The sequence below is a fragment of the Poecilia mexicana genome, unplaced genomic scaffold (assembly GCF_051168715.1).
Source record: "Poecilia mexicana isolate PSO_F unplaced genomic scaffold, ASM5116871v1 scaffold_8, whole genome shotgun sequence".
Classification (NCBI taxonomy): Eukaryota; Metazoa; Chordata; class Actinopteri; order Cyprinodontiformes; family Poeciliidae; genus Poecilia; species Poecilia mexicana.
In genome coordinates this window covers 24,017,097-24,041,016 of record NW_028263377.1, presented here as the reverse complement: position 1 = coordinate 24,041,016, position 23,920 = coordinate 24,017,097, and the positions used below count along the sequence as shown (strand labels likewise).

General features: G+C 37.2%; 3 protein-coding genes across 5 annotated transcripts; 1 reads left to right on the top strand and 2 right to left on the bottom strand.

Moving 5' to 3' along the window:
- Positions 1-634: 634 nt before the first annotated feature.
- Positions 635-6,395, bottom strand: rusf1 (RUS family member 1). 2 transcript variants are annotated; one of them, XM_088007742.1, is made up of 15 exons: positions 6,299-6,395; positions 4,208-4,404; positions 4,022-4,099; positions 3,465-3,579; positions 3,330-3,375; positions 3,222-3,254; positions 3,038-3,143; positions 2,630-2,731; positions 1,837-1,907; positions 1,570-1,754; positions 1,433-1,490; positions 1,290-1,354; positions 1,087-1,209; positions 934-999; positions 635-858 (listed from the first exon to the last, which is right to left on the bottom strand). In XM_088007742.1, exons 2-15 carry the CDS (start codon positions 4,355-4,357, stop codon positions 773-775), a joined length of 1,284 nt encoding a protein of 427 aa, XP_087863868.1. In that variant the 5' UTR covers positions 4,358-4,404; positions 6,299-6,395; the 3' UTR covers positions 635-772. The 2 variants fall into 2 exon arrangements, with proteins under 2 accessions (XP_087863868.1, XP_014862127.2); XM_015006641.2 differs by lacking the exon at positions 6,299-6,395 and having other exon boundaries at positions 4,208-5,282.
- LOC106929604 (uncharacterized) lies at positions 6,179-10,913 on the top strand. The gene is made up of 4 exons (XM_088007744.1): positions 6,179-6,684; positions 6,939-7,012; positions 8,751-8,947; positions 10,103-10,913. Exons 3-4 carry the CDS (start codon positions 8,753-8,755, stop codon positions 10,253-10,255), a joined length of 348 nt encoding a protein of 115 aa, XP_087863870.1. The 5' UTR covers positions 6,179-6,684; positions 6,939-7,012; positions 8,751-8,752; the 3' UTR covers positions 10,256-10,913.
- prr14 (proline rich 14) lies at positions 10,284-23,839 on the bottom strand. Of its 2 annotated transcripts, XM_015006642.2 has the most exons (11): positions 23,726-23,839; positions 22,221-22,250; positions 21,915-22,106; positions 21,621-21,783; positions 21,481-21,546; positions 19,919-19,959; positions 16,621-19,521; positions 15,530-15,671; positions 14,250-14,359; positions 13,699-13,767; positions 10,284-11,937 (listed from the first exon to the last, which is right to left on the bottom strand). In XM_015006642.2, exons 3-11 carry the CDS (start codon positions 22,055-22,057, stop codon positions 11,604-11,606), a joined length of 3,969 nt encoding a protein of 1,322 aa, XP_014862128.2. In that variant the 5' UTR covers positions 22,058-22,106; positions 22,221-22,250; positions 23,726-23,839; the 3' UTR covers positions 10,284-11,603. The 2 variants fall into 2 exon arrangements, with proteins under 2 accessions (XP_014862128.2, XP_087863867.1); XM_088007741.1 differs by having other exon boundaries at positions 21,915-22,250; positions 23,726-23,815.
- Between the last annotated feature and the right edge of the window lie 81 nt (positions 23,840-23,920).

The following is a 23,920-nucleotide window of genomic DNA, read 5'->3' as shown; positions in this document are numbered from 1 at the left end:
TGTTGGTAGGTAAACCTAAAACTTTACAACCGGATGTTACTGGGGTTTTTTTTTTTTTTGTATTTTTGTAACACTGCTACCTAGTGGCTAAAATATGATGTTGTTTTTTTTTACTGCACAGCGAAAGTAATTATAAGCACCCGTGTGAATTAATTGAATACAAATGTAAACTCTTTTGAAATTTTATTTAGAGAATTTTTATGTTTAAAGTGAAATTTGCAACTGTAACAACAACAAAAAAAAAAAAAAAAAACAAGTTGCACTTCAATAACACTAAGTATAACAATCAACAAACCTTTAGCATATTTTCTGTGAGTTTTGAATTGACTGGTTTCTGGGCATAAACTCGTTTTTTATAAGCTTAGCTTGAAATTATAAAATACAAGCTAAAATCAATTATTCTTACAACTGATTGCTTGAATTACTTTCAGGAAACTAAAAAAAATGATGGGTCTGCGTCTGTTAGGATACCAGGAAACCCAACATGATTTCAAATTTGTGCATCCAATTCATTTGTAAACATGAGTTGTAAAATTATTCGAACGAAACATTAAAAAATACAAATAAAAAAAATATTTTCATGCCTATGATTAAGGGGCAGATTAAATATATGTGAGAAGAAAGAAACCGACAGTTTAATTATTCTTTTTATTAAGAAATTATACAAAAATATTTACATGCTTCCACAATGTCTCAGAGCTGTTACATTTTCATTTTAAATGAATTATAAAACATTTAGAAATACAGACATTTAATAAAATAAAAAAGCAGCTCAGCTGTTCTTTGTTTTCCACTCCACTCGCCACTCATCCCAGTCCAACAAAGTCCTTTCTGTGTCCCATCCTGCAGCTTTAACACCTAAATATTACAGATTTATTAACAAATCACACTCACAGAAACACAAACTACAAGCTCAAACTTGTGTAAGCTCACCTTTGAGGAATGGAGAGAAATGTGCGTCCATCTGCTTCTGACTCTCGTGCAAAATTTCCCACAAATCTTAGATTAAGAATAAAAATGCAATGTGTATTTAATGAAGCATTGAAACAACTCTTGTGCAAATGCAGAGCAGAAAAGCTCACTCACTTTGCTGCGTTGGTTTCAAAGCGGTTGGGCAACTCAGCATGTTGCTGACACATGCAGCCTGGCACATCGCTCTGATTTCATCACGAACTGATGCGTCTGTTCCCAAACAGACACAAATGCAGCCTGCAACAAGCAGAACAAGGTTGAAAAATATTTAAAATTTAGTAAATCGAAGAGTCATTCAGTGGAAAAAGGTAGAATACCGTTTCTGATTCCCAACAGGAAGGGCATGTTGTTTTCCTTTAAAGCCAAATTCAGTTCCTCTGGGCTACAAAAAAAACACAAAATGAGTCAAAACAGAGTTAAAGTTTTAATCTGTGTTAGCAAAAATGATTTCTGGAGTTACCTCTGAGCAACATCCTGTAACCTGACGCCAAGTTTAACTGGTGTGGTTTTTCCAAACTCTGAAAATATGAAAGAAATATTAATAACACAACAAGAACCACCTAAAAATCAAAACAAAAATATAAAGTTTTGACATACGTAGGAATACGGGTTCTCTCTGATTCGCCTCAGATGGACTCAGGATTCGTCTGTCCTTCAGATACTGCTGCATCACGATGGAAAGCCGCGCCTCGTTGAAGGTTTCCATGACAACCGAACGCACAGCTTTGTAGTTGGCAAAGAGGTGAAGGACAGTAAAAAGGAAGAAGAGGGAGACGGTCAGGCTGAAACACACAAAGTAAAGAATTATTCAACTTTTAAAAAGATAAAACGTGTATAAAAGTTGGAAATAACGTCAAAACTTACACTGGGTTATCAGTGACAAGAGGAATCAGTAACAGGCTGACCAGCAAACCAGCAAGATTGACCAAAGTCTCCTGCAGAAAACATGAGAGAAAACAAACTTTATTTATTATGTTACTCTATTTATGTAGATATTGTTGAAAACTTCATTCATTTTAGTAGCTCTATCATTAAAATACATTTAAGTTTAAAATATTACATCAGGCCAATAAAGAAATTTAACAAAAAGCCCATAATGACAGTAAATAAACAAATAAATAAGTGCTTAATACAAAGTATGACAGAAAATTTAAGAAATAAAATAAAAACTCTAATGAAAAAATAAAAAAGAGATGTAGGTTTAACCATATACACTGCAGGTCTTAAAAATATTTATTCATTAAGCCCATAGTGACAAAAAATAAATTAAACAAAATACAAAACACTTGTGCTTAGCAAACCATATAACTACATTTTAAAAAAATAAAATAAAGAACTTAATTTAATTTAAAAATTTAAAAATGTAGCCTTACTGAAAATACTGCTGGTACTAAAGACACTTTTAAGCCCAGAGTGACAAAAAAATCCCCATTATTTTAATTTTTTTTATTGTATATGAAAAGTATAAAAAAATAGGAGACATGGAAATAAATTGATCCAAAAAATTGCTGCCTTTTCACAATGAAGTTGTTTTTTTTTAACTCACCCAAAGTAAGTAAGACTTTCCAGCAGTGAGAGCTGGTTTACTGCATTTTGATTTCATCCTATCAGAACATGATTTACATTTTAATTCACATTTTTCCAAAGGGGAGATTACCTGACTGCCATCTTTGGCAGAGATATCCGCCATGTTGTCCCTGCGCGCCTGATGAACAGTGAGTGCAGCTCTGGTTGCTCCTCCGGCGACGCCAACAATAGACTGAAGAAAACAAAACGGGTAAAGACAAAACAGATTTTATGTTTTAATCGGTAAATTCTGCAGGTTTATCTATAATGAAAACAAGTTTGTTTCTTGAGTCCCATTCGTGTCAGAAATCCCAGGATTCAGACAGAACGTTCTTTTGTTTTGAAAGCCCAAATAATCAGAAATATCTATCTGGAGATTTAAGAACTGCAACAATAATAAAACATTTATTATTATAATTAATAAAATAATAGCAAATATCGATCTCACAGAACCTCAAACTAAGCAGATGCTTCTGTGGTGTAAATACTTTATTTTTACCTTGAATATTCCTGCAGTGCAAACTATCAAAGTGAAGCAGGCCGGAAAGTGGGGAGCCAAGATTTCCATGAACATTGCAATGTCGTTGAGAACATCAGCAAAAAGCCTGGAAAGGAATTACAACATTAAATCAATATGACAATGACAGCTATAATCATAGAAGTATATTAATTTTCATTTATACCTCCACTTTTTAGCCTCTGAGTCCAGCTTACTCCTGAAGTGTAGAAAAAATTATTTAAAGCATTAAAAAGATTTATTGAAGCTGCAAAAAACACAAATCATAACTGACCCTTTCCTCCAGGCAAAGAGGATTCTTCCCAACATCCCAGTTCCATCTGCAGATAACACACACTTTTAAATAATAAGACAGATTGATGACATGATTATTAAGTTATCTTCACAGTTGCTTATGTTAAAGTTGCACCTCGTAATAACCAGGTAACTGTGGCTGCAGCTACAGTCGCCTCCTGGTTTCCAACACCAACACCTCTGAGGGAAGCCTGAGTGGCCAGAGTCCCCGACAGAGAACTGGAGAAAGCCTGGAAATTAAAAAAAAAACTTCAATCTGGTAGCTCAGGATACCTACAATGGCATTGTAGACGGGGAGGAGTCAATTTCCACCGAAAAACTTTGAAAATGTTTAGATTAATCTTGGAAATTTTCACACACACAAAAAAGTAAAATTTCTGAGTTTGAAAAGTTAAAAATTTGCTTGAAGAAAACCTCATACATTTTGAGATTAATCTCAGAAAAGATAAGAAACATTTTCATTTCTAATTTTCAGAAATTCTTGAGAAAACTTGGAAATTTCTGAGTCTCAAAAATTAAAATTAAGAATTTTTTAATTTGAAGGTAGAAATTTCCTGATGTTATTTTCAAATTTTCTGAATATTTTGGCAGAAATTTAAACTTTTTTTTATATCTATAACGACCCAAAAGTAGTCATAGGATCCTCTGTATTGATTTACATATTTACTGTACCTGAAGAGTATCCCAGAACTGGTACTGAAGATAATCACTGCTGACACTTTCTGGGTATCCTTGAGGCAGAAAGACGCTCTGAAACCAACAGTTACAGCGTCAAAATCTTAGTTTTTATAAACTAAACGAACTAAAAAAAAAAAATAAAAAAAAAATTATAATAATAATAATATAAAAGACGCTTACTTTAAAGAGTTCAACAACTGAGTGGCTCCTTAACCCAGCTTCACTCCCATCCCTCGTCCTCTTCATCACTCCATCACTTACTGAATATTTCCAAGTCTGTCCGCTGCCGTATCTCTCAGTAGCTAACACCAAACCTCCGTTTTTATCCATTGTTGGTGTGTTGGAGACACCAGTGTGAATTATAAAGATACTAAAATCTGTTAATAACAGGAATATGTAACATTTAGTGTGATTTAGATGAAAGGAGAGTGTTTTGGTTCACTGTCGACGTGTCTTTCAATTCTTTCAGGGTACTTCCGTGTTTACATCCGGGCTCGTTATTACTCAACTTCTCATTGGTGGATCTGGAAGAAAAGGCGGGGCTTAAAAAACACAAACTCAAGTTTTCCGTTGCATATTTAGGCTCAAGGGATCCATTTTACGACTATAACAATCCAAGATGATACATTTGATGCTTTTATCGACATCTATATTTATTGTGGTGTAATAATATTGTTTTATTAGCCAAATATAACACACTCAAATGTCGCTTAAACAAATTTACACTAGAAAGTCCGTTGTGTAGATTAAAAATGCGTTTAAGTTGACATCCTTTTTAAAACGTTTGTATTTTTAATTTATTGCCCTTAATATTATGTTGTATGCCCGGCTGAGTATTTTTGCTTTTAGTTCTTTGGAAATTTAGAGTTTTAACAAATTTATGACTTATGATGTTTAAATGAAAAATGTAAAAACTTCTACTGTTATTCTGCGAGTCACATTTATGGATTTTTTATTAATTTTTCTCGTTAATTGTAAAAGTATGAACAAATTAATGTAGTACACAATAGGTATTTTAAAAATTTATTTAGGAATTTTCCCCTTTGTTTTTTTATTAATTGTTTATTTACTTGTAATTATTTTTCTGAGTTGAAACAGTGGCATTGCAACGAGGTGTAAAAAAATAAATAAATCATCTGTCTAACCATAAAACCAGGTTGTACTTCCTCAAAAATACTTGCTTCCCTCTCTACAGTGCTGTGGAAATAGTATTTCCCCAATACAGAATTTTGTTCTGTTTTTTCTATTTTTCTCACACAAATATAAAATAAAATCAGAAAAGGACGACCTGACTATTTAGTTATTAAATCCGCATTCTTTAAGGGGGGAAACAAGTTATTTAAACGTCTTTGTGTAAAAAAATGTTAATGTCATGATTAATAGTCAGTCACACGCTGTTCAGAAGGCAGGTGATGCTTTATGTCTATGTTTTATGACACCATTTTGATTTTGCATACATTTTTGCATTATTATGGATTAAGACTAAGATAAGAATTTTGAGACGAAAGTCAAAATTCTGAAAAAAAAGAAAAAGATTTGTAAGGGGAAAACAGTCAGAATTGTGAGTTTAAGGGATTTAAGTCAAAAATCTGAGAGAAAAGTAAAAATTCCGAGAAAAAATTAATTCTGAGGAAAAACAGTCAGAATTTTGAGATCAAAACTAGAATTTTGAGATTAACAGCAAAACTCTTGAAAAGTCAGAATTTTGAAAGTAATGTGAAAATTCTCAAAATAACGTCTGAATTTTGAAAGAAACAAATCTGAATTCTGAGAAGAAAAGTCAAAATCCAGAAATTAGTCAGATTTCATACAAATAAAATCTGAATTCTGAGGTGAAAAAAGGTCAGAAATCTGAGATTAAAATCTGAATTCCAAGAAATAAAGTCAGAATTTTGAGATTAAAGCCAGAATTTTATTTTACTTTTCTAAAAAGTCTGTATTTTGAGACCAACAGAGCTGTGGGGAAAAAGTCAGTGGCCCTAAACTGACTCCTCTACGCGACTTTGAGGAATCTGGTCCTTCCGCTGCAATCATTAATGAGCAGGATGACTCTCCCTGCTCTGTTTACCCGATGAACAGCTGCGTAAAATGTGCTTTCTGTCATCACTGAGTCAACGGGGTGTGAATGTGTCTTATCTCTATAGGTTAGAGAGCAGAAGGAAGAAGAGAAACTAGGAAAATCTACCAGTTTCAGAGTGGAAAAACTCGCATCAGAGTGGGAAATGTTTAATTTTAAACCTCACTGAGGCAATCCGGAGAACTTTGTCTCACCTTAATGCGCTGCAAGTACCGACACACCTCGGCGGCTGCCTCAGGAATGTGAACCGGGTAGAACTGGGCTGTTAGTTCGCTTTTTTTTTATCACAGCCACTGACAACAAATACAGGAAGTAAAGGAAGACTCAAGGGAGGGAAAAAGTGTGACAAGTGTACGTGGAGAGAAAAGTCTAGCCAAGAGGGCGTGGAGGGTTCACACAGTTTCAGTCCCGGTTCCGGTCATACCGTCCGAGGAGTCGATTGGTTTCACTAGTTGAGATTTTTACCCATTAGAAGACGGAGATCGGTTTTAACCGGCAGAAGGAATCGCTCAATCACCGATCCTGCTTTATTGATCTGATTATTGGACTTCAGAAGTGGATCCCTGTCAAAACTCACCAGGTTTGTGTTTTAATTGAATGTTTAAAAGGAGAATCAGATTTTTTTTTAAAAAAAGGTCTCATTATAGTATATGTTTTCTGACACTTTAAAGGCGCACTAACAGACGATAAATACAGGAAATTGCAACGAGAAACAATTTGCTCCCTTAATGTGGCGCCCCTTTATTGCGACGCCCCTATATACCTGCTTTTTGTGCCACTGTAATGGAGTAATAAATCACCGCTGTATTTAAGATATACATTTGTTTTCTTCAGGAGAGAATCACCGATCCTGCTTTATTGATCTGTTGATTGGACATCAGAAGGGGATTCCTGTCAAAAATCACCAGGTTTGTGTTTTAACTGGAACTTTAAATAGAAAATCAGATAATAATAATAATAATAATAATAATAATAATAATAATAATAATAATAATAATAATAATAATAATAATAAAACAGCCTGATTAGAGGAATGCTTAATCAGGGGCGCAACAATGTACTTTCTGACACATTTTAGATGTTAAATAGTGAAATAAGAACTAATTCCTCCTTTGTTGCTTTGGCTCCACCATAATGTGGCGCCCCGTCTGTCATGGCGCCCCTACACCATGCGCCACTGTAATGTGGTAATAAAAACATTGCTACATTTAAGGAAACCACGTTACCGACTCTCGTGACAAATGATTCACATGACTGTTTAATATTACACAAGTTCAGAAACATTTTCCTAAAACTAAAAACAAACAAACAACAAAACACTGGCATTCCTTTGAGTCAGTGTCCGATTGAAGCACAGATTAAAGACTAACTTGAATTTCATGTTTTCAATTTTACCATGACAACATACCAGCCCAGCAGGCTGCTGTTTCATTCAAGTCTGTCCGCTTTTTTTGTTTGTTTCTTTGATCTTGTTGCAGTGCTTAGGTACTTTTATGTGACAAACCGAAACCTCCCTGACTTCAAAAACTCCCATGATCATTGAGCAACATGCTCAAAATTATCATGACTCGTTTCATTTGTTGCAGAAGACAATGAAATGCAACTTAAGCATATTGATCAGAGGGAATGACATGAAAAAAATCGACTGTTTAGGACAGGGGTCCCCGAACTATTTCCTGTGAGGGCCACATAACTTTTCCCTTCTCTGGTGGGGGGCGAGTCAGTTTGTAACAGAAAAAGTGTGACGATTGCAGGAGCCTAAATGTAAAAATGTATTGTTTCCCAGAAAGCACAATCAAATAACCCTCTCTGGGTTCTTCACAGAAAAAATCCAGGAAATAACACTATTTATGAGATAAATACTGTATTTTCCGGACTATAAGCCTCAGATATCTCTGCCGCTCCAGGTTTTCCACAGCAATGCAGCAGCAGCAGAGGGGCGGACACCCAAAATCTGAGTCATAACAGGTCAATTGAATATCACATTTATTACGGTTGAAAAAGAAAAAGTTGCCAAGTTTAGATTTAACTGAACTGATTACGGAAGTTTCCGAACGGAAACTGTAACAGTGAAAGTGCTGATCCTTCATGTCTGCTACTAGCATGTGCTAAATGAAAATGGGCACCTTCTTCTTCTTAAGATTTCAAAGGCAGCTTGCATCCATTATTGTTGCAATACTGCCATCTACTGGATCCTAATATCTATACCTCAAATTCTCATAATGATCCCAGTATTATTTAAAAAAACGAAAAATCTTCTTTTCCCCCTTAATGCTATTTAACTGATCAACAACATTCTCAAATTTCCATTACCTATTGAAACCTAATTCTGTTTTAATGGGTGCTTTCTTCTTTTATTTCCAATTTTGACTTCCAATGATTCACTTCCTGCTAAAGAGCCCCCTGGTGGTTGAAGAAAAATCTTCATATAAGCCGCATCAGACTATAAGCAGCAAGGTTCAAAGCTTAGGAAAAAAGTAGCGGCTTATAGTCCGGAAAATACGGTATATGAAAAAAAATCTAAATGCTCTTTGATATTGTTCAGTGGGCCGGACCAAATGTGGAGGCGGGCCGTAGTTTGGGGACCACTGGTTTAGGAGAATTACTATATGCCAGTGTAAATGAAAAACTTGTCTTGTTTTGCAGATATGTCGCAGGAAGATATAAAGATAGATGTGCCACTGAATTCCGTACCTGGATCAGCTGAAGATCACAATACAATGGACCACAGCAAAGAAAGTATGGACGAAGATAATATAAACAACCACAGGAAACTGGCCATTTGCAGCATCATCTGCGGTTGCTCCTGTGTGGGATACAAAGCACTGGAAAATTCATTCCAGGTACTCCTCATTTGGGTTCATTTCTACATTTTAAATCCAGTTTGTGTTGGTTTCGGTTTCTCTATGCAGGATGTTCACAGAAGTTATTGCAATAAAGTATAATATTGTCATTTTCAGACCATTTTCAACAGCATTACTACTAATAATGCAGCATGTAACTTTTATAAGAGATATTTTTTACATATTTGTTGAAACTGTCTCTGGGCTGTCACAGTTTAGTATCAGAGAGATAATCTATGAAAATAAATCAGGATCCTTGCCATTTTAAGACTGAAATTTGTGCTTATTCCTTTCACAAAATAGTTCAAGCTCAGTGAATTAGATCTGTAAACGCTAACTAAATGCCATTCCCACTCTAGGTTTTGTCTTTTCCATCACAGTTTGTAGCATTTACTGTGAAATTGTGGGAGAAGAACTGAAGGCTTCAATGTACCGTTTTCTTCTCAAGGCTCCCACAACAGTAGCATTGTTAATTACAACTGTTTATAATTATGTAAGAAGATAAAAGTAATTTAGTTCATTTTTGTAGCGATTGGGGTTCATATCTTACATGAAATGTAAATGTGAAAAAATAGTCCTTTTTCTCATTTTATTTGTTTTATTTATTTTTAATATTTAAAATGTCTTCCAGTTCCAGTGTTAAATATTAGAAATGAAAGTTTATTGATCTTTTGGAGAATGTACTTGGTTATTATACCATTATTACCATTTTATTACTTGAAAATAGTCTCAAAACAACATCACTTATCGTAATAATTTATCGTCCAGCAAAACTTTTTATCGTGACTGTTGTGAAAGTTAAGTCAAAGTCAAGTCCAAGTTTACTTATACAGCACATTCACAACCCCAGCTGACTGCTTCACAATATCTACAGCACCGTAGATATAAAAAATAAAAAACAAAATTGAATTTGATAAAAACATGTTGATGAAATTGACACTAAAATATTGATAATAGGACAGAAAAGTTACAGAAATTTCTCAAAATTTTGGATCAATTAAGAACTACAAATATTTAAAACGCCACTTTCACGTCCCTGCAATTTGAAATTGTCCCAAATTCAAATCTGCCTGGGCCCCAAAAAGGCTTGGACCGGCCCTGCTGGGTGTCTTAAACAGCTTTTGGTGACTAATCCTGTTTTTCTTTTTTCCTCAGGTTGACCAACAGAAGAACAGAAAACAAAAGCTAAAGTATTCAAAAGAGGCGAAAAAGTACGGCATAATCTCCATTGTCACGTTGTTCGGGATCCTTATCTTAATTCCTGTGCTGCTAGTTTTCGTCTCATATCTTCTGACATTGAAGGACTAAATGACTTCGGCAGAAAAAAACAAAACGATTCTGTGAACAACTTTGTATTTTATGGAGCAAAGTAACAAAAACAAAGCTGTGATGATTATCATTAGAAGTTACAACCTCTACTTTTATCTCTCCAGTATTCAACGGAAACAAAACGGACGGCTTTCATGTTTTTATACCCTGTGATATTTAACATACAGACGGATTCATAAAAAAAAAGAAACTAAAACCCAGCATTGCCTTTAAATTTGACACAATTTGAAAAGTTTAACCTCTCCTGAAGATTTCCACACATTCAGAAAAACTGAATACTTGGATGTTTATTAATCAGGTTTAATTAGTGGAAATCGCAATGAGAGACAATAAACTTTCAAAAGCACCTTTAAATACAGCTCTGTAACAACTCATTCCTGAATATAGTTTATTAAAAAAAAATTGTGAATTGTTACCGTATATACTAAAATCACAAATACAAGAGTAGATAAAACATTTTGGGCTTTGAGAAATAAAAACAAATGGCATAGCGGTGATTATGGCAGTGCTTCAAAATGACATTATCTTGGCATTATTGCATTGTTACTTTACCTGAATTTTTTTATTAAATGTATACATGTACTGTACTTTTATACAAACGATGTATTTTATAATAAAACATGTTTTCAAACATCAAGTTGGCTGATTAATTCTCACAAAAGTTTTACAGTTAAGGCAACCTCATTTACAGCAACAAACAGCTACAGTTTAATGTACTTATGTACACAAAAACGTATAAACTTGGTCGTTGACACGCCCACTTTTCCATGCACTTCAGTGGGAAAAACAAGAAGAGGCCATAGGTGGGAAAATTCAAACCCAAATAATTGATCGGTTTCCACCCTGAGCTGAGTAAAGCGAAGTCCAAGCTGCTGGAAACTTATTTGATTGTACACTTAAAAAAAAAAAAAAATTTTACAAACAAAGTTTATTGTAAATACAAATCTCTCGCTGGCATCTTTAAAAGTTATACATATCTATAGCCTTTAATAGAGAAACAAATAGCTGCCATTATAACTCAAAGATGCTGCAAGGAGATGAATACTTCAGTTCAGAACAAGCCAGAGATCAGAACCATCGAAAGACGAGTGATAATACTGTACAGAACATCACGGAGAATTTGTTTTATTCATTGTGGGAGCTTTACCAATACGAGCAGTCTGACTGTAGAATAAATAAAACAATCTGCACAAATGTGTATAAATAACTTCTCCAAGTCGACATTTTTGTGCTATAATGTACATTTCTTCAGGCTGCAGGCTACAAATGCTACAGATTTATTTAACTGGAGTTTTTCCACAACATTTCAACACGGACCGGCGCGACATTACGTCATGATCGCACTTACAGGAACAGCATTGTCCGTTTCTCTTTCCTCGCTCTGATCGTGGATCAGCCACAGATTCAACTCGTCCAGCTTGGAGCACAGCAGGGAGTCCACATCCTGGACGCTGAGGGACGGCTCGTCTTTGGGGAAGCCGCCTCGTCTCGGCCTGGATGAGGACGGGCCCGTCTTCCCAACGCCGACCAGAGGTTTCTTTGGCTTTCTGGCCTCACCCACTTCTAGGAACTCCAAAAACCGTTTGACACGCCTCGGGCCGAACCAGGACTCGGACCCATTCTTGCGGTTGAGCGGCACCTCAAAAATGGTTTCCAGGCGGCTGAAAGACAAATCAGTTGATGGCATTAGGACTGAAACTAACTATTACTTTAGTAATTGATTATTCTAAAAATTATTCTGACGATTAATCAATTATTCTGACGATTAATTGACTGTTACAATTATTCTAACGATTAATCTGACGATTAATTGACTATTCTATCAGCTTAAATGTCTTTGATCAAACAAAAACAGAAGCAAATTTCAGTCACATTTAAAAGTTTTAGATGTCAGAAAACAAAAAGCAACCAGATTTATCCATTTACACAACTAAACGTGACGGGAAAGTCCAACCATCATGTTTCTCAGAGTTGATTTTAAAGAGACCAGTCCATATATTTGAAGTTTTAAGGCTAAATATTCTAAAAAATAATTTTATCCAATTAATCATCAGAATCAATTGATTAATCATTTACTAAAATAATAGTTACTTGCTCATTTTAGTGGCATTTAAGTTTGACAATTATAACTGACATAAAAACAGGAGATGTTTGATCTGATTTAACTTGAGAGAAAATAAAAATGGTTTCAACTGTCAAACATACAACACTAATTAAGGAAAAAGGCAATCAAAACCAATCCAGCCCCTCATGAAAAAGCAATTATCCTGTAAATCCAACAACTGCATGAGTCACTCCTGGCAGCAAAAACTGCCTTCATGAATCTGAGATAAGTGGAGATGAATTACATCACCATGAAAGAATCAGTCACTACAGCTGCTCCTCGTGTTAAAAATAGGTTATTATGCGAGTAATTATACAACACAAACACGACTGCTTATGTGCCATTATGTCTGTGGTGAATATATGAGACAGATTAGACTGGCACTTATCAGCTGCTCTTCCTTAAGCTGCTATCATCAGAGGGAGTTGCCTTCAGCAGCACTTCTGTTTAGTTACTTTCTGTTATTTATTAGAGACTACATAAAAACACACCCACCCATGACGACAAGCTCCCAGCAGTCTGCTCAGAAAGGCAGCATGCTCAAAGAGCAGATCAGGAGTTATTTAAACAGATGACTCTGGTGCGGTTCTGGCTCGTCGCTGCACAAACACGCCACAGAGAGCTATAAATACTGTGGTTTTTCCGCTCCAAAGAAGACATGGACGGGTCTTTGAAGATGCACATTAAAAGGTGACCAATTATTCTTCCTTGAACAGGTTAGGATAGGTCTACGCAAAACATGTTCATTTCATTTTTGCACCAAATCATTCTTAGATCATTAAAATTGAGTCTGTTCAGTTCACAATCAGCTGTTGTAACATCTTCTTTAAATCTGCTGCTGGCCACGCCCCTAAAATCAGCGTTTACACTTGCAGGTAAAAATGGCTGCAAACAGATGCGCAATTATACAACTGTACATCTTAGAAAAGCAGAAGTGGAGCCTCCTGCATAACCAACAAGAATACAGCGCATAAAGCGGTAAAACCAGCTGACCAAACATGCTGGAGCTCCCCTTCGGTTGCTAGGTAACGGCGCTAGGCGTGGTGTTGTTGCTAAGTAACGTCAAATGTGACTTAATAATCTGGAAGTTTTTCAAACGGCTCATTTTCCAGACACCAAAAACATTAGCTTATTGAAAAAAAAAAAAACGTCTGTGTGTTTTTTTTAAGTGCTTTGGTTGTTTTTAGAAGCAGTTAAGAGTCAAATGGAAATAAAACAACATACAAGATGTGAATTTAGCAAAATATCCCCTTTAAGTGTCGTCACTGGATTAATGTTTTCTATGTAAAAACACAAAACAAACATGATTTGTTCTTACCTTTCCGGGGGTTTGCTGAAATTCTTATTGGTGTAAATTTCTTCCAAACTAAAGTCTTTCTTCTTCACCCTGATGAGACACAGAAAGAGAACAATCAACATAAATCATGATTTATTTTAAACCCAAAGCTTCTCAGGGAGCCACTGTTCAACTTTGTTTGCATACTGTGGCATTAAGGTACTTTATTCTGCTAAATTGTCAGAAAATAAAAGATTCTTTTGGACGTAAATGCTGAAGTCAAATCAACAGCATAAAGTGGCAGTCTGGTTCTGAACTAAAAACAAAATGGCACCAATAAATGATCTGTTGGCAAACTATGAAATGGCTGATAGGAACAGGTATCTAATCAGATGCCTGACCCACATGTACAGTAATAAAAACTGTTACTCAAAGAGAATTAAATCGTTAAAAATGAATGAAAACTTTGTTGAAATTGACTCAAAAACTCAAAAAATGTAAAGCTCATTTTAGAAAAATTGTACGCAACAAAACTATAATAATGTGTGTGAATCAACTTATTTCTGTAAAATGCGTTCAGCGTTTCTACGTACCGGACTGGTTTGGGCAGACCCATAGGTGTCAGGTTGGTCTGAGGTTTTGGCAACGTTTTCCGAATCCGGATGGACGAAACCTTTTTTTGTTCTTCATGTTTCTTGACAACCTTTAACAAAAACATCCCATTTATACGACCTGCAGAAGGGACTTGTGACCCAATCAAACACTCCTACACAAATGTTTCACACCTTACTGCTACTTTAGATGATTTTATGACCCTGAAGTAAAATCCAGCTACCTAAATAGGATCTTGGAAACATTTATGTCCTTTAGATGAAGCCATCGTTTACAGACAAGCTGTAAAGGATCGAATGTTTTCCTTGTATCTTTTTCTTGACATGTTAAGACAAATTTTTAACTTTTGGCCACAATTCCATAATAAAATGTTTAAAAGATAATATTTAAAAATAAATAAATAAAAATCACAATATGCACATTAAAACATGGTAATGACAGCAGCATGTTCTGAGCTTACTCTTAGACTTCAGGGGAAAAATTATTAATAGATTTAAATTAAAGTCACTTTTCACATAAAACCTTCAGCTAGAAAGTTAAAAATAAGGTGAGAAAAAAAAGTATGTTGAGGAATTTAATCAGTTATTTTAAAATAAATGTTTTCCATTTTTAAAATTTTCTCATTTCTTTATGTCACAAAATCCTGACATTTTAGCAACAGTGTGAAAACTTTTCAGAGCCTGTCATTAAGGCTGGAACGATTAATCAGATGAATCATGATTAATCAATTATTGAAATAATCGTCAACAAATTTAGTGTTAGATTAATTGTTAACTGAAGCACACAGACTAAAAAAAGCCATTTGCTGAAAAAACAACATATTTATGACAGTAATTAAGCCAAAACTGTACAATAAATATATACATTTTCCATTAACGATAAAAAACAACTTTGTTTTGTCCTCTTAAGTAATCTACAGGTCACTTCTACACTGAATTGATGTTAGTCAGCAGAAAGTGCAGAGATTTCACATTTGAAATTAATTTTAGCTGCGATTTATCAAGAATACACTAAACAAATGCTGTGTTGTTGCATTTTATGCAATACAATATTTTCTCATTTAAGAAAGGAATTAAATTTATTTATTTAAATATTTTTAACATAATCCAAATATTATCCAAAACAGTCTGCAGAATGTGCCAAGTTTTTTTTAAATCCAATTAATCTCAATAATCAATAGATTAGTCAATAACTAAAATAATTGAGAGTTTCAGCCTTACTTGTTAGTATTCAAGTTTTAAAAAAAACAAAACATACATACTCTAATTTCAGAGTCAGACAGAGCTTTTTCCTCTCTCAGCCCGGCGTCTTCAAACTCCTGACTGGAGGAGCTGGTGTCTTCGCCATCATCCTCCTCTTCGCTCTGCTGCCTTCTCGCCGCCTCGTATGGCACCGGATTCTCACTTGAAAGAGTCCAGAGTCGATATCAGAACAGAACAGGTTCTACACTTCAAAAACAACTTCTTATTCCAAGTATTTTTGTCTAGTTTCTAGTGCAAATACCTTATTACACTTGGAAATAAGACAAAGCTAACCTTACACGCAACTTTTCAGCAAGATTTAGAAGCTTGTTTGGAAATTGCCTATTTTGAGTGTTTCTGTACTTTCACTTGGGTTTCTACTGCGTCCAAAAAATAACCCAAGTGCTTAAGAAAATCCACCCATCTGTTTTTGGGCAATAAGTTCATGTTTTTTTTTGTGTGTGTCTGGAAAATGAGCCGTTTCAAAAACTTCTGGAATGTAAAGTCACAAATCAGCAGTCACTGCCCCGTTACCTAGCAACCCCAGCAGAATTCCGCCAGTTACCTAGCAACCCCAGGGGAATTCTGCCCGTTACCTAGCAACCCCAGCAGAATTCCGCCCATTACCTAGCAACCTCAGAGGAATTGTGCCCGTTACCTAGCAACCCAAGTGGAGGTCCACCTAGTCTTACTGATATTATTTCATTTTAAAGTGACAAGAAGTTGTAATTCAAAAGGAGCTCAAAATAGGCAGAACTGAGCAGACTGAAATCTCATTCATAATAAGAATAATTTTGTACAAAAAAAATTAGAAACATGTTTGTATAGCCATAAACCTGTTCAAGGAAGCATAATAAGTCACTTTTAAGTCAGTAATTCTTTAATATTGATGAAAAATGTTAGTTTTGCCTATAACATGGGAAAAATGTCTTGCTATAAGAGAAACTAGCCCTTTTTCATCAATATTTGGGAATTAATGACTCATACATCTTGCTGAAAATTTACTTTTGTGTCATTTCAAGTGTACTAAGATATTTGATTAGAATCCAGAGTGAAAATATTTGGTAAAATTTGGTATTTTTGCAGTGCAGAGATTAGAAAACGTCCTCACCTGGGATCCAAGGAAGCAGCAGAACTAGATCCTAAAGTGAAACCTGGGGAGTGCCAAGCGGTGGAGCAGGAAGAGGAAGGGGGCGGCGAGGGAACTCGACTGGAAGTGCCGGTGTTGGCAGAAGTTGCCCTGCAGTCAGATTTCTTGGAAAGGAAAGCGAGAGGGCTTGAAAGGAAACAGGAGGCGAGAGCAGTGAGGGAGCTGCAGGGAGAATGTACGTGAGCAGGTGAAAGGTTGTGGGTCATGGGGTCATAGGAAGCAGATCTTCTGGACGGATACACCTCCTTCCGAAGACAGAGAGGGGCGATCTCCCTCTCCACCTCCACGCTGCACACCGTGTGTCGGCGCGCCCGCCGCAGCGACCTCTGAGCGTGGGAGGTCAAGTTACCATGGTGATGGTGCGTAGAGTGCGTCCGGTGGTGCGGCGAATGCGGAGGGGAAACCCAGGGCGAGTCGTCGTGATGGAGGATGAGAACGTCTGGGCATGAGTAGCTGCGCGACAGTCGCCTGGAGACGTTGGTTTCTGAAGAGCGCATGCGCGTTGCAGCCAGGTCTGCGTCCTCCACTGTGACGGACCGGGACCCCTCCTCAGCTTTACACATCCTGCTATGCAGAACCCGGCATCTCCTCCTTTGGGGATCTTTCCTCCTTCGCCTCGCGTCAGCAAGCCTGATGCTCGGCCTCAGACTACAGTTACCGATTTCAGAGGCTTTGAGAAAAGTCTCGCCCGTCATGGCAGCAGAACTCCTCTGTTCATTTTCCATAACGGATTTATCTTCCTCGTTCAAGAGTCCAGAATCGACCAGAGAAAGATGGGGATCACTTCCAAAAATAATTTTGTCCGTGGAGATTTTACCTCTGCCATTTTTTGACTGGCTCTCTTTGGTTTTCTCTTGCTCTTCGGCTAACACTGAGAACTTAACGGCGCTCCTCAGGCTGTTCCTGAGTCTCTTGGACGGCTGGTTCGCTCCTCCGGTTGATGCGTCTTCACTTTTAAAACCCATGCTCACCGGTTCCAGCCCATCATGCGACGAGGCAGACACCAAACTGCTCTCCACTTCTAAACTCGTGTGATTTGGCGATTTGCGTTTTAATTGTTTCTTATTTGCGTTCCCACACTTGGTTACGTGTGGGATTTCTTTTTCATCAGAACGGACAAGAACTAAAGACAACCGCTTCTTCGCTGATTGTTCTGCAATCGGGTTAGGCACGGTAGTTTCCACATCCATAAGATTATCATCGCTGGATATAATCGGGAGCCGTTTGCAGGAACTACTGGGCTTGGCTCTTTTGCACTTTGAATTGTTCTGTGACTCACTGCTGCTTTTCTCCAGGCAACCCTTTCTGTCCTGTCCACTTTTTGCTTTTGTGGTCGCTTTTGTCGATGCCACCTGCCTTTTATTATCCTGTTTCATCGTCTCATCTGCGCCTCTCTTTCTCTGCGTTCTTGGACCCTTTATCACGTCGCCTCCTGAAGCCATGCTCATCTTCCTCTTCACATCGTCTTGGGAAACACAGTTCTGCTTCAGCCCCCTCTTTGCTCTTGCAAACTTTGACACTAAACACATCTCGGGGATTTGTTGGCACTCCATCTGTTCTGCATCAAAAGAAGGCTTCAGTGGACTTTTGTTTGTGGCGAGGCCGTCGAGCTGAAGTTGATTTCTGTCTTTAATTTCAACCAACTCGTATCCGTTTCCCGTGTCTCGTCTTGAGAGTGGCTTTACGCTGGACAGCTTGCCTTTGTGGCCCTCCACAGCGGTGTAAACATTTAGGTCTGACTCATGTGAGGCACTTTTACGTAACAGGAAAGAGGAGCCAGACGGTTCGCCGGCTTCTTCGGAAGCAACACAAACCAAAGGCACGACGTCAGGCAAGTTTTCATCTCCCCCACTTATTGCACATTCAAAACCGCCTGTTGTCCTGCAAACTGATTCATTAAACTGCAGTTTTTTAGATTTTGTGGGTGCGGTGCTTATCTCACTTTTTGTTTCCACAGAGTCAACAAGACTTTGTGCTTCTGTCTGAAATTTATCGCCTTTCTCCGATGCGTCGACGTCAGTCGCGCCATCTGCCTCGAACATGTCGTCCGCGGTCAGAGGACTGGTGGCTCTGAAGAGCTTAACAGGAGTCATGACGATCTCAGTGAAGCTAGCCATCTTTGATTTTAGGGACTGAAAGAACGGGCCGATCACCCATCCCTTCGAGACCGAGGCTTCTTCACCGAGGTCGCCGCCAGCGAAATCCTCACATGCGTCCATTCCAGGTAACTCCTGGCATGCGTCCATTCCAGGTAACTCCTGGCATGCGTCCATTCCAGGTAACTCCTGGCATGCGTCCATTCCAGGTAACTCCTGGCATGCGTCCATTCCAGGTAACTCCTGGCATGCGTCCATTCCAGGTAACTCCTGGCATGCGTCCATTCCAGGTAACTCCTGGCATGCGTCCATTTCAGGTAACTCCTGGCATGCGTCCATTTCAGGTAACTCCTGGCATGCGTCCATTTCAGGTAACTCCTGGCATGCGTCCATTCCAGGTAACTCCTGGCATGCGTCCATTCCAGGTAACTCCTGGCATGCGTCCATTCCAGGTAACTCCTGGCATGCGTCCATTCCAGGTAACTCCTGGCATGCGTCCATTTCAGGTAACTCCTGGCATGCGTCCATTTCAGGTAACTCCTGGCATGCGTCCATTTCAGGTAACTCCTGGCATGCGTCCATTCCAGGTAACTCCTGGCATGCGTCCATTCCAGGTAACTCCTGGCATGCGTCCATTCCAGGTAACTCCTGGCATGCGTCCATTCCAGGTTTGGTATCGTCAGGGTTTCGCATCGTCTGCTCTACAAATGGTTCGTCCAAAGGAGAGACATTGTTCTCGCTCTCTGTGCTTTTTGAGTTTTTCCACCTAGAGAATGACGTAGAAAAGAAGTATGGCTGAAAAAAATGTATTATTGAAATAATCACCAACTAATTCAGTAATCAAATATCGTTAATTGGAGTATACCAACTAAAGTATGTCAGAAAATCTCAATTCAGTAACTAAGCCAAAGCTGTACAAAAAGTCCAAGTAGTTAAATGGAGAATCTGCAGAATGTGCAGTTTTCATCTAATTACTTGGTTAATTATCAGATTAAAATAATTGTTAGCTGCAGTTCTAGAAAAAAGACGACTCTTGCTTTGAAAACAACACATTTTCATTCAGTAAACTTGTAAATATTTTCCCCGGCTTCAGAAAAAACAAACATTTTTCAAGAGGAAAAGCACAGACATGTAGGCTGAAGAAAGTTGTAATTCACACTTACTCATTTTGGTGCTCTGCTGTAAATCTGTTTGAAAACCCAACCTGCAAATAAATACACATTTACACAACAGTTTGTTGGTTTAATTGCAACAAAAACACATTTAACCTGCCAGGGATTCACTTACATGTGCATGAATGTTCCCACAACTTTGTTGATTTCTAAAAGTGAATATTTGTGCAGAAGCTTAAACTTGTTGAGGCTCAAACGTAAAGACAGACACAGCGATATTTTAATGAACGTTCCCTTACACAAACACAAGTTAAAACCCAGTTTAAGTGGACAAAGCGGGCTAACGTTTCTCTCCTAGATCAGCAGTTTCCAGTTGATCCCAGGATTGAGGGAGATTGCTTGGATCAGACGGTGCAAAACTTGGTACGACAAAGATTAAGATCTGTGATTAACATATTTAAGTCCAAATTACTTATTTGCTAATGAATTTAAAACATTTTAAGGCCTCGTTTTTAGATACATGAATTTCAGACTTTTTAAGGATGTGTGTGTAAAACACGCATAGTTTCTCTAATACGTGCAAGAAACCTTTGTTTTGGTTTAGATTAAAAAAGTGTTATGAAATCAGCTTATTATAAAGAAAAAGAACGTAAAACTGGGAGTCAGAAAAGCCGTTTAAATTAAGGGTTGCACCAACTACTTCATTCTTTACTCTGCAATCAATATGGTTGTTTTGAGACCATTTTCAAGTAATATAATGGTAAAAATGGCAAATTAATGCAAGAACACATTCTCGAAGGTAAACTTTAAATTCTAATGAACTGGAAGACATTGTTAATGTCCGAAGTAAACAAAAATCAACAAATAAAATTAATTATATCTATGTAAGCAAAATTGTCCTTAAAAAAGGGCTAGTTGAGATTAACTGAAGACTTTTGTCATCCAGTTTTAGAGAAAAACAGAGAAAACAATAAATTATGCAAATGGAAATGATTGAGCTTGTTTTATTTTATCATGCTATTAATTAATTTACTGTGACAAAGCTAAAATTAAACATTTAGCATTCAAATAAATTTCCAGCAAACATCATTGCTTACTACATTTTTAAAACAAATATTTTAACTTCATGCTTTGTGGTAGAAAATTAAAATTAAATTTGGTTTACACGTTTTTTTTTATTTTTTTTTATTAAAACCTTTTCGAGGTTTGAAGTTTGGGACTTTCGGGTTATACTATAAAAACAAATGTTGCCTTACTTAGAGAACATCTACAACAAATTAAAAGTTTTGCACCAAATTCTTTGGTTCGAAACCCACCAGGAAATTTCCTGAACGAGGAAATGAAGTCAACGAATGTGCAATTGACTGTGTAATGTCATGAGTCTGTTAGTAGGTCAGATAAGACACTAGATTGGTTGTTTATGCCGGATGCAGCAGACCGTGAAGGAGGATTAAATCACTTCATTAACCCTCACTCCTCCTAATCTGCACACCAGCACAACACAGCTTTTATAAAAGACAAATTAAGAACATTTAACACTTTAACTCGACCAGATTGGTTCCAAATCAGCTGATTCTGTTAAAACTATATGAAACCAAGGAAAGAAAGCTAACCTGGTTTGGTTCCTCATGAAGACGTGTTCTTCCTCCTCTCTGCAGATTTGACTGTGATGCTTGTACCTACACAGCATGAGAGCAGAAATGCTCAAGTAAAATAAGTTTATTTTATTTTTTAAGTAAGGTAATCGACGTACCATGTTTGGCGCTTCTCTTTGCCTCTTTGTGGAGGATGGATTCGGTCCAGATTGTCTCTGGGCAGCCTGGATGTCTGCGCAGTCCAGCGTTTTTGGGGTTCTGGCTCTGATGTCCTGGATGCGGCCGCTCCTCCGGTGTCCAGACGGTCCATCATGAGCACAGCTAAAAGCACAATTAAGAACACAGCTTTCTTTATCGCAAAGAAGAAAAAATTAGTAAAAATACTTAAAAAAAAAACAAAAAAAAAACAAGAACTGCTAAGAAGAAAGCAGCAGGTGAAGCAGCAACCATACCTGGGGGTGACGGAGGAAAGGGGGAGGAGAGGTGACGGAGGGTCGCTGAGGGGGGGTGCACTACACACGGGAATTGGGGGAATAGCATCTTCATCCATTGGACAAACTACTTGGGAGAGCGAGTCAGAGGGGAAAGTCAACATCCCATTTGCTCTCTTTCACTCAGCGTCTATCTCCTTTTCCTGCAGGTCTCTGCAAATCACGTGGGACGGAAACAAAGCAAACGGAAAAAAAACATGCAGGGCATCACATTTGAACAAAAAAAAAAATAAAAAAATAGTCCAAGACTGCGGAGTTGATGCTTACTTTTCTTAAAGCAGGGATGGCAAGTTTATTCTGAAATCAAAACAGAAGAATATACTTTATATAAACTGTAAAATTTCATGTACAACTTAAAGAAAAAGGACATTAAGAAAATTAATAATTAAAAAAAGTCTAGTTTAATACATTGTCAATTTTTTTTATGCTGTACAACTTCAAAGATTTTCTCTTAAGGTCAGAAAGTTGTTATGATGCGTAACCGTGGCAACAGGGTATCGTTTTCAAATTCAAAAATACTTTAATGATCCTGAAGAGAAATTAAATGTAACTCATAACTTAAAATCCTTTAAAGAGTTATTGTAGCTAGTGATGGGTGTGAGTACGAATGCTCTCCTGTAGAGGTCTGTATAACAGCGAATTTGAAGAAGCCTCTGACTGAAGACACACTCTTTTTCTAAGGGTTGTCCATAATTTTCTTGATTTTATGTAAAGTCCTTACATAATTAGGATGATTATAATCTCAAAAGCTTTAAATAACTCCTGAACTACGACTCTGAAAGGCAGGCTAACCGTTGTGACCCAACTGCAGCAATAAAAGACTACAACAATGGATTTCTCTCAGCTTCATGCCTTTAACATGTCCACAAAAACCGAACAGTAATTTGAACAACATCTGAGATCTCTTCTAATTTGTTGTAATACAGACTGCTGCAGGAGACCTTACCTGCCCACAGCCATCAACATCTACAATAACCCTTTCAATGTTGTTACAACACCTAATTCCTATGAGTTCAATAAAACGCAAGAACACATTAAATATGAAATAAAACTGCCCAAATTAAATTAACATAGGAATTTAAAATTAGCCGACGAGTGCCCTAATTTTTTAAACATATCTTAATTGCTCAAATGATACTAAAATTACATTTAAAGACTTTTTCAAAAGGCTTTTACAAACTTTTCTTAAGCATATCTTTATTTTTGGTGTTTAAAATTAAAGTTTATTCCAACTCTTTGTGTTTTATTGTTTTTAAGTGACCTACGATACACAGGAATAGAGAGGAAAAGTTATCAGCATCTAGCAACCGCATGGCGGTTCTAAACACCTCAATTATACTTCAATAAAACTGCGTGAATAGCACAAACAGCTTGGTACCGCAACATTTCAGTGAGACTTTTAAGTAAAACCGAACCGGTGGTCTGATCAAAATGGAGCGTCGTTTAATTGCTGGAAGGAATGTTCTTCATTTCAAACTTTTATTAGCAAGCCAAAATAACTCGATACTCCTACGAACACCTTAGATACAGTAAAATTGCAATGTCTAAATGATTTTAACTTGATGAAGGCAGAGCGTTATTGCACCTCCATATATACTCTACAGTTTTGCTACTCCATATGTGTATCAGTTGCAGTACCAGGTAATAGTCGTAGCCGGGAACTGTCATTTTTCAAAGCTTTCCTTGACGTCTTTAACATGAGCGGAAATATTACCACATGACGGTTCACTCGGTTACAGTAAATAAAACTAAATACCGTTAGCTGAACTCACCTAAAGCCTTCAACTTAACCGTGGGTCTGTATTCGTAACCCGCCGTAAACAAGACATGCCGGACGGACGGCGGTGGCGGCGCCCTGCAGCGAGTCGCTAATGTATCCGTTTCTTTACAAATCTAACTACCAGACAAGACCAACAGACCAATCAGAACGTGAGTTCGATTCCGCCGAAACGCCTTATTGAAATCTG